This window comes from Saccostrea cucullata, unplaced genomic scaffold (genome assembly GCF_032062105.1).
Source record: "Saccostrea cucullata isolate Sc308-1 unplaced genomic scaffold, CSIRO_AGI_Scuc_v1 ctg18310, whole genome shotgun sequence".
NCBI lineage: Eukaryota > Metazoa > Mollusca > Bivalvia > Ostreida > Ostreidae > Saccostrea > Saccostrea cuccullata.
In genome coordinates this window covers 1-10223 of record NW_026921729.1, presented here as the reverse complement: position 1 = coordinate 10223, position 10223 = coordinate 1, and the positions used below count along the sequence as shown (strand labels likewise).

The following is a 10223-nucleotide window of genomic DNA, read 5'->3' as shown; positions in this document are numbered from 1 at the left end:
TTCGGCTGCAAGAACATATAAACCCAAATAGTTTCCAAAAAAAGTTCGATTAATTAATTTGAAAAACCTGCGATAAATTCAAACTTTTAACATCATACAGGTGATAATGGTTAAATTTTCATAATCATATGGGTTTGGTGGTTACTGCTTCCGAGGCGATTTTACCGATTATAATCGGATGTCATAATTTGGTATATAAAAAGCAGACTGATGCATTTATTTCAAATTGATTCTTTAACATGAATATATAAAATATGTACTTTATTGTTTTCTTTGTTGTTTTGCTTATTTCACACTTAATTTCTACATACAATGTCATGCATGGTTTAAACTTAACTAAAATTTTCACTAGCCACGTGGGCTCCTAAAGTTTTAAATTTAGGAGCCTACAGCTAAATTCAATTTGTGATTTAATTTGAACCCTCTAATATATCAATGGGTCAATTAAAGTCTAGATATAATTAAATATAAAATACACTTGTGCATTTGTTTAAAATGAAAATTGAAGTTCAAATTACTTTGTAAAATAAATTTCATATATATATTTCATCATAGGAAATGAAATTGAATTTAATTAACAATTTTACTATCCTTTTTTGCAAGGTTATTTACTTAATCCCCTTGCCCTGGTCATTGGACTATTTTTTAGTTTAAATATTTTTGAAACTTATCTGGAATAAGAAGAAGCCTAATAACACTTCAATTTCATAAGACTGAGTAATTGGAAATAATTTAATTGGATATCTACCACGTATAACCGATACACAGAGGAATGGAGGAAATTCGGATTAGAAAAAAAGACGATCGTTTTCAAGATTTTTTCACAGAATCATCTGCAGTACTGGTAAATGGATTAGATGAAGGGTATTTACGAATAATAGGACCATGTTACTTTTATTTATTTAATTGATTGGAAGTTTTAAAGCAAAAAAACTTGGGGAATTGAGCGTCTGTTTTCAGAAAGGGGACTGGAATGGTCCTGCAGATTTTGAATTCGCCACGTGGGCGAACAACATAAATTTTATGAGCCTACACCAAAATTTACTCACGGTTCCTTTGCTTCGTGCTAGTTGGCAACTTTCAAAAGCACATTCCAATTTTCCTTCATTAAGAATATATAAATTTTAACCTAGGAATATATAATTCTGGAATCTACTTTACATGTATGAGAAGTATGTTTCCGATGATCGATTATGAAAAATTATAATCGATCATCGGAATCGGTAGCATTTTTTCGTCGACAATCGATGTTTTCCGATTATCGGTACAACACTATCATACAGTTTATAAACATGTTTTCTTTTAGAACATTGACTTTTAAAACTTAGATAATGATTTTAGAGAATGTACCTTTAACATGAAACATTTAATAATATAAGGGTTATGTCTGATACTAAAACTGGATATTTTTTAGTTTTATTGAAAGAAAAATGTGACATTAATTTGTGAAGCACCATGTGAGTTTAAAAAGTACGTTGAGCTGTATAGGATATATCCCATGTTAAACAATATATGGGAGAAAATTACTCATTGTCAATATCTGTGGGATTTATCCCATTTGTACAAATTTATTTAAAAAATCCTAGTGGGAGTAAATATTTCCATCTGACACTTTTTCTCCCATGGGAGAAAGATGGGATAGTACTAAGGACTAAAAATCTCACCAATCTTCTTTGGGATTCTGACTTTTAGGACTTCATATATTAAAAAATGAACATATGTTTGAGTTCAACATGAGACTCTGTGATACTGCTAAGAAATCTCGACAAGTGCTATAAAGTATAAATTACGAGGGTCGTTAGAAAAGTTCGCGGACACATTGAATTACGGAAAATCTATTGTGTACTGTGAAGTATGACCTATGTCTGAATAAATTCCTACATTTTGTTTATTGGTATGTAAAAAATCAGGTCCAAATAATAAAATCTTGAAAATTTACTACGATTTTTACTGAGGTTATGGACTCAGGAGCAATCACGACGTAAGGCAACGTAACAACCAGATTTCAACCCGTTAAGCTTTGTCGCAGTTCTGTAAATCTTTAGATTTTTCTGATCTTTTTTCTACTTTAAAATTGAATATCTATATCAAGACATGTTACTTTTCTTCTACAATGTCTTTTGTACTGATTCGGATATTATTGAGATCTTAAAAAAGTTCATGCAGTTAATCAGTTAATCGATCAGGTATGGAAACTATGCAAAACCATATAGGCGCAACGCAACGTCCATGCGATACGGGGGTATTGAAATATCGCTGGAGTTAATCTTTCAAAATGTCAATCCTTCCATTCTTATGAAGATACAGCCATTTGAAAACTTGTTCTTTGTAGGTGTGGGAAATTCCCGGCAGCATCTTGAACATTTTAATCTCTTTTTAGACATTTTCCAGTCTGCATACATAATTTTTACGTAGTGCAGTGCTCCATGACGCTCAATGACTTTCCGATTTTTGGCTGTGTTTTTACGCAATGATCATATACAAACGGCTATAAAACAGACATATAACCTCCAATTTAGTTCAAAATTTCTCCCAGTGACGTTTCATGAATACTTTAGCGGCAGGTAAAATATCATAAATCTCTTTGCGCTACAATTGTGCAATTTTTAATTTTAATAAAGTCTTTGTGATGTAAACGTGCCAAAATGTAGCATGCTCCGTGAAGCAAGTTTTATCAAAATAAAAAAGCTGTATATTTTTTAATCATCACCGGAGAGCATTAATTTCTTGTATATTTATTGGAAAAAAATGTGAATATTCTATCTGGAAAGTTTGACCTGTTTCGAGGAAATAGCGCGCTCACAATTGAACTTGTCCGCGAACTTTTCTAACACCCCTCGTATATCACAATTAGACATGGTAGTTAAAAGTCTGGGCAATGTCTTGTCCGGAGTTAAATGTGTCAATGTTTCAACCTTTGTATCATAACGGCTGCAATGCCTCTTTATACTTACAGGATAATTCTGTTTGTCTTTTCACTGTTTGTGTAGGAGTTTTCGTTGTGCTCTTTGGTTGCAAAAATCATCACCATTACAGAAACCTGTAAGAAGAATATCTCAACGATACAATAAAACCTTGTAAGACTTCTCAGATCTATATCAAGTAATGAAATTTTATAAAAGTAATTTGAAAGATTTGATCAGATTCAGTGACATACTGCTTGTAATCCCAGCGCAGGGGCAACAAACAACCAAATGTTATCCCAGGCAATCCAGCACCTAGCAAACAACATACACTGGTATTTTTTTCTTCTGAAGTTTTATTTGAGGTTGCAAAATTGAAATTCATAAATTTGCAATAAATAAGAAGAAAAGTTTTACGTACATATCTTTCGCATAATAGGATTCTCCTTGGGATCCAACAAAGGCGCCCACCAAAACACCGGGAAAAACTGACAAATGAATATTTTTCAACTGATTAATTCGGTTTTTATTTTGAATATAAGATAGCCAGGTTAATGACCAATTTATGTTATTTTAAAAAAAATTGTGCAAATTTTAGTACTAAACCTTCAACACAGAAATGATTTATGTACCAAATCGTGGGGTTAATGGATCTGTTTAAAATGTTTTTAATCATCCTTTTATAAATTACTACGAAACAATTATTACTTTGAATGCAAATTTTGGGGAGTGTTCGATAAAATCTTATTGCAAGAAAGGATACTCCATTGTTATTATTACAAAAATAAGCATTTCTTTCTTTTATTATTAAAATATTAACTAATTTGAGGACTTACGCCAGCCGAGGACGTAATAACGAATCATTGACCCGTTATCTGTGAGCTGGTCAGAGTGAGAATGGGCAGCATACGTGATGACGATATACTGATTAAAAACTTCGTTCATCAACCAGGAGAAATTGGACAGGAATGCATAATGTAATAAAATCGCAAAAATGTGACATATCACCTGAAAAAAAAGATAAAAAGTATAGAAGAGTATTCTTTCTTTAGTTTGCTATTCCAATTATGATTTAGCAGTTTCTAAATCTCATTCCACTCGCCTTTTTAAATGAAATATTACATATAACAACAAATTATTTTTATTTACTCACAGGGTTGTCGTACTTGTCTATACCCGCCATAAATACCACCTGACCTATGACAATGGACGCTGCCAAATTCTTATGGAGTGATGCAGTGGTAGTGGATGATCTAGAAACATATTCAGTTTTGTTATTTGCATGGAAACAATCAAATAAACAAAAAAAATCATCATATAGTTTTGATTTAAGTTTGGTAATCTACCTGAATCTAACGTGAATAATGATGCTGACAAGGCACATAACAGTTGTCAATGCGCACCCTGCATATGACGCAATATTCATAAGAATGGGTCTTTTAATGCCTCTATCCCACTAAAACAAAATTTTTAAAAAGTATACGGTATTAAAATATGATTAACAAAATACTTTTTTGTAAAGTTGAGGTTAAGTCATTGTTTTTCTTCACCATGGATAAATATAGGATCAGTTATAAGCATCCACTCACGTTAACATTATACATGTCCGTAATGAGGGCAAAAACACCAGGCATATAGCATTCACAGTAGCCCTCTCCACCTGTATCTGACACCAGGATACACTGATCCCTACTCCAAAACCACTGGCTCTGACTTTAATATGAAAACAACTGTCATAGTTTATACATGATCTGGATAATGTCTATAATACAATGGTCATGAAACTAAATTACAAGTAGATTCTTATTAAAATTTATAAAATCAACATATTTCAAATAAAATAATGATGTGAAATGTATAAGCAACCTTGATTTGTTCCGATTTGGGTGTTCAATCCTTACACACTCAGCATTTGATATATTAAATGTCTGAAAAAGAAGATAGAAATATTTTAAGCACTTTGAAAGGTTATAAAAGACGCCGATTTATCAGAAGAGGAAACTTACGTCTAGGTAGGCCGCGTGGTATCTGATTGGCGTACTTAGGTTATACGGTGTATAGTTCTCTGTATTGTGGATATAAAGAGCTAATATGGCTGAGTTCACATTATCTTCTTTGCTTTTGCTGCAAAAGATACATGATCACTAGATTTAAATACTGTACACTGAGTACATAAAATAGTAAAAATACTACGAAAAAAAGAAACAATATTATCTGTTTGTGAAACACTGATGCCCTGTAGGCAGCTTATGGGGAGGGTTGAATTCTCTCAAATGCATGTCAATCTCCAAAGGTCCAGGACAACAGTTCAAAAGTGTAAGGTCTTGTTACAAGGAATACACCTGTGAAATATGTCCCACCCACTCAATAGTTATGGGTTATGTTAAAGTTGACAACAGATACATGTAAACAGAAAAATTAACAGAAAAACAGGACAAAAAAAATAATATACTCCCGGGATCTTTCGATCCCGGGGTATAAAATTAGGAACTTACCCTGCATGATTCGGTAGATATTTTGCCAGGTTCCTGAATCGGAATCCAGATAGTTTTACATAATCTGAAATGCACAATTTATTTATATAAGGGGATCAAATTGCAATGGCTAATTTCCATACTTTAAAAGTATAAAAAACAAAAAAAACAACAACAAAAAAAACAATTTTAAAAATTTGAATAACATCAATTCTATAAGGGGATCAAATTGCAATGGCTAATTTCCATACTTTAAAAGTATAAAAAACAAAAAAAACAACAACAAAAAAAACAATTTTAAAAATTTGAATAACATCAATTCTATATAAACGTAAATATAAAAAGTTGCAAAAAGTAATAAACCAGTACACGTGTTAACTCAAAAATACCAAGCATCTATTGAACAGAATTTATAAATTGGAAGAGGATGTACTATAGAATCTGCAGAATAAAAATTACCAGATGAAATAGTCATGTTGCCCAGGGCATCGCCATCAGAAGGGAAATATCGGACCTCGCCAGCCTCTCCATTCAATCCAAACAGCACGCCATCAGAACCGTCAGGGAACATAAACTCTCTCATCGAATCTTTCCTCTGTATCTCTAGTTTGTATTCTGGATGAAGAATAAAATTATACTTCTTAATACATTGTATTACTAGTATATCTTAGGCTACTAGTATTTGAATTTCTTCTAATATTTATGGAATACAGTCAATAGTACATACAAATTTTATATTAAATTTTGTATTTGCCGATTAATTGGAAAGTGTCACAATTTGGAGCGTTTTCTTTACATGACGAAAGTTGGTTTCTTCATCTTGAAAGATAAATGTTAATGTTTTTAAAATGTGCATCTTTGAAAAAATTATCTATATGCCATCGAAAAACCTTTTCACTAATGTATATCGAACTTTTTGATTCCACAAAGTCTGACACATCTGTTTCATATTTGTATATCTTACTTGAAAAAGACGTTAATGGTAATCTAACAACTATGCTCTATGATAAACATGATTACTTTAACTTTTCTATCGTCAACTTTCCTTTGCAGCAATATACCTTCATCACATCCATGCGGGGTTTATATCTCACTTGATTTGATACGCAAGAGGTTGCTCTACCTATGTACAATTCCTAAAACGAGGTAATTATTGACAGACAAGTTAATGAAACAAGAGTATCAGCAATCTCGTTTAAAGTCATCATTTCATACGTTCTATGGTCGATACAATGACCTTTTCAGGTAACACAATTTATCTTAGAGCAAATGCTGACTGACGTTTTTCATATTAATTGTTAGGCCATAATTTACACACTGTATAACAAGGACCACACGGCAGGTGTGACCGGTCAGCAGAGGATGCTCATACCTCCATGGCACCTGATGTTTTAGAGGTCCGTGTTTGCTCTGCTCCTATTTTGTATTGTTTTGTGGACTTTTGATCTTGAATAATGTTCGTTATCTCCATATGTTTCATTGAATTAGATTGCAACTAGAATTTGTCTCTGTTGTAACTACATGTATGTCTATGTTGCAAGAATAGCAATAGGTCTAACTCGCCACAATATCCTGTAGGATGCAGTTAATTCAGATTCGACTAATTTATAATTTGAAATAAACATAATATTAATATATCAATACCTGCATATATTTTAAGCTATATACATGTAGATAACAAATAGTATTCTCAAGAGTCAATAAAACAATACAAAATAGGAGCAGAGCAAACATGGACCTCTAAAACATCAGAGGTTGGATCAGGTGTCTTGGAGGAGTGAGCAACACCTCCTGACCGGTCACATCCACCGTGTGCTCATTGTCATGATCGGAAAATAACGGAAAATCCATCGACAATTTAGAGTGTATATAATGGCCTAACAATTAGTATGAAAAACGTCAGAAATCATTTGCTCAAAGATAAAGAAGATGGGGGATAAGGCAGGCGAAATGCCTATAGTGCTACAGATAAGAAATGAAAAATTTAATTTCAATTATATCCAAATTTTATTTGATATTTCATCTAATATTAAAGTATACTTAATGTAAAATCTCTACAATTTACAAAAATCTCACAAACACTGAAATTATTTGCCCATGAAAAAGCATACACACACTAAAAAGAACAAAAACGGCACTTTCTCATACTCTAACAATCTTTTTTTGATATGAGTGGGTCTTAGCTCCATTTTTTTGAAAGATAATCCTAAAAAGTTGTAATAAAATATACATTTTTTGGTTTACAAAAACATGGAGCGAACTTCGCCAAACTTCAAAAGTACACTTTTTTGGCACAAAATTCGCATCTTTCTGAGAAATACTTTAAGTCCATTAAGTCAACGGTCATATCACAAACATGATTTAAATGTCCGAAATATTCATGAGACATGTAGCATAGTGGTTAGCGCGATAGTCTCAATTCGAAAGCAGTCTGATTTTTACTGCTAGGGTTCGAATCCCACGAATACCATCTTATACTTTTTATAAAAGAAAAATGTTTAAATGTCCGAAATATTCATGAGACATGTAGCATAGTGGTTAGCGCGATAGTCTCAATTCGAAAGCAGTCTGATTTTTACTGCTAGGGTTCGAATCCCACGAATACCATCTTATACTTTTTATAAAAGAAAAATGTTTTGCGAGATTTTTTTTCTAGCTCTTAGAAAATGTTTTTTTTTCTCATAATTTCAGAATTTCAATAATGAGAAGTTGGTTTAAATACACAATTCACATATTGAATAATTATGATTTCTTAATATCTGACGCTACAGGCAGTCTGCACGCCTTGTTCCCCATCTTCTGTATTTCGTGAAAAGGTCATTGTATCGACCATAGAACGTATGAAATGATGACTTTAAACGAGATTGCTGATATTCTTGTTTCATAAACTTGTCTGTCAATAAATTACAGTACCTAGTTTTAGGAATTGTTCATAGGTAGAGAAACCTCTTGCGTATCAAATCAAGTGAGATGTAAACCCCGTATGGAGGTGATGAAGATATATTGCTTCATAAGTAAGGAAAGTTAACGATTGAAAAATTAAAGTCATCAAGTTTAATCATTGAGCTTGGTTGTCAGATTACCATACACGTCTTTTTAAAGTAAAATATCCAAATATGAAACAGATGCGTCATGATCAGACTCTGTGGTATTTTTTTCCTCAAACTCATTTGGATATATCGTATGGACATGAGTGGAAATAACCATTGTTAATTGACAATCGTCGTCGATATACCGTAATGCAGATATACGTGTAATTATTTTTAAATACCTTCGACTATTATAAAAATTATAAATGATAGTTTAAATTTACTTTAATGATTAATTTTGCCTTAAAAGTTTCTTTAAACATGTATTATTATACTTTGTTGACAGAAAATGAAAATTTGCTGAATTAAATTGTCCCTTGGGCCGAAACATCTGTTTAAATAAAATTCAGAATTTAAAAATTCTATATCCCGTCTTAGGAAATATGTATTTCATACTTCGTATTCAATAGTAAGATAGATTAAAAATAAATTTCTTAATATGATGTCACTGGAATTTTATTTTATGACAACTTAATGATGTCACTGGACTTTTATTTTATGACAACTTAATAGTCTTAAGCTAAATATATAATTTAAAGAAATAAATGGATCTTTTATCCTTAACATAATTATATCATACTATAGCATTGATTTTGATACCAGCATAAGCGAAATGCCTACCAATGTGTTCTCTGATCTCTAATTCCGGTTTTTCTTTGTACTGTATTACACCTCTCTTCATCTGTTCCTCCAATATGTCTGCTACAACAGTTGCAAACTCCTCAACCACCAGCAGAAGGTTGTCCCCTTCCACGCCTGCAGGTTTGGTATTTTTCCAACCCGCATCATTTTTAGACTCCAACAAATTGTTGACAATATCAATAAATTTCTGCGTAAAAAAAATTAACAATGTAAAGGATGTGGTCAATGAATGTAGGAATGATAGCCGGAGTAGACATATTTCAAAACAAAAATTTCTTATGTGACTCGAGCTTTACTGTTAATCTTCTAACATAAGTAGAAAAAAGAAGTACGGAAACCTAACACTATGGCTACACCATTAAATAAAATAATTCTCCTTGGCAAGTTTAATTTCGGATTGGACTAACTGTAGAAGGTGTAGTCTCTTGGAAGAATTTCATAGAGACTTCTAGTTTTAGTTTCATATTAAAGAATAATTTTTATGGTGAAATGTAGCCAAAACTAAAGGAGGGGTAAAATTTTGAAATGATTTAACAGAAAATGTTATTTTTCAATAACTATCTCAAAACTTTTTGTCAAATCAAAACTGATATTTAAAAAAAACGTATCCTCCTGGATGCTATGTCTTGTGTGTATTATGTTTACTGGAATAAGACCTCAACTCTAGAAGGAGTAACATTCTGAAAGATTTTTTTTTATGTCTAGTAGCCAAGGCAACATCGATACATAAAATTGTGCATTTTTGTGTAGTCTATTATGTACCAAGTTATTGAAATCGGAACAAATTTGTGGAAGGCGTAGATTTTGGAAGGAATTCATAGAAACTTATATTTTCAACGATCAAGTTAACATCGTTTATCAAAATCAAAAATCCATTTACATTACTAAATAAATTAGGTAGTTTAATTGTTTGTAAAGTTCTAATGAAAGTAGGAGGGGTGATATTTGATTTCAGTTTTAAAAGCTGTCGACAGATGCCTTACTATCACACAAACTCTGCTGGTCTCTGACCTGTTGAGCTGAAAATCGTTTATCCTAATGTTTTAGCGTATATACATTTACAAAGAAAACAGACAACCTTTATAAGATCTTGAATGTTTTCTTGAGTCGGAGTA

General features: G+C 32.0%; 1 protein-coding gene across 1 annotated transcript; it reads right to left on the bottom strand.

Annotated features, from left to right (window-relative positions):
• Nucleotides 1-2922: 2922 nt before the first annotated feature.
• Nucleotides 2923-9572, bottom strand: LOC134260646 (adhesion G protein-coupled receptor L2-like). The gene is made up of 13 exons (XM_062743200.1): nt 9516-9572; nt 9088-9295; nt 5837-5992; nt 5399-5462; nt 4910-5027; nt 4770-4831; nt 4493-4616; nt 4250-4359; nt 4057-4156; nt 3740-3911; nt 3325-3391; nt 3158-3218; nt 2923-3040 (listed from the first exon to the last, which is right to left on the bottom strand). The coding sequence occupies exons 1-13, from the start codon at nt 9570-9572 to the stop codon at nt 2951-2953; spliced, it is 1389 nt and encodes a 462-aa protein (XP_062599184.1). The 3' UTR covers nt 2923-2950.
• Between the last annotated feature and the right edge of the window lie 651 nt (nt 9573-10223).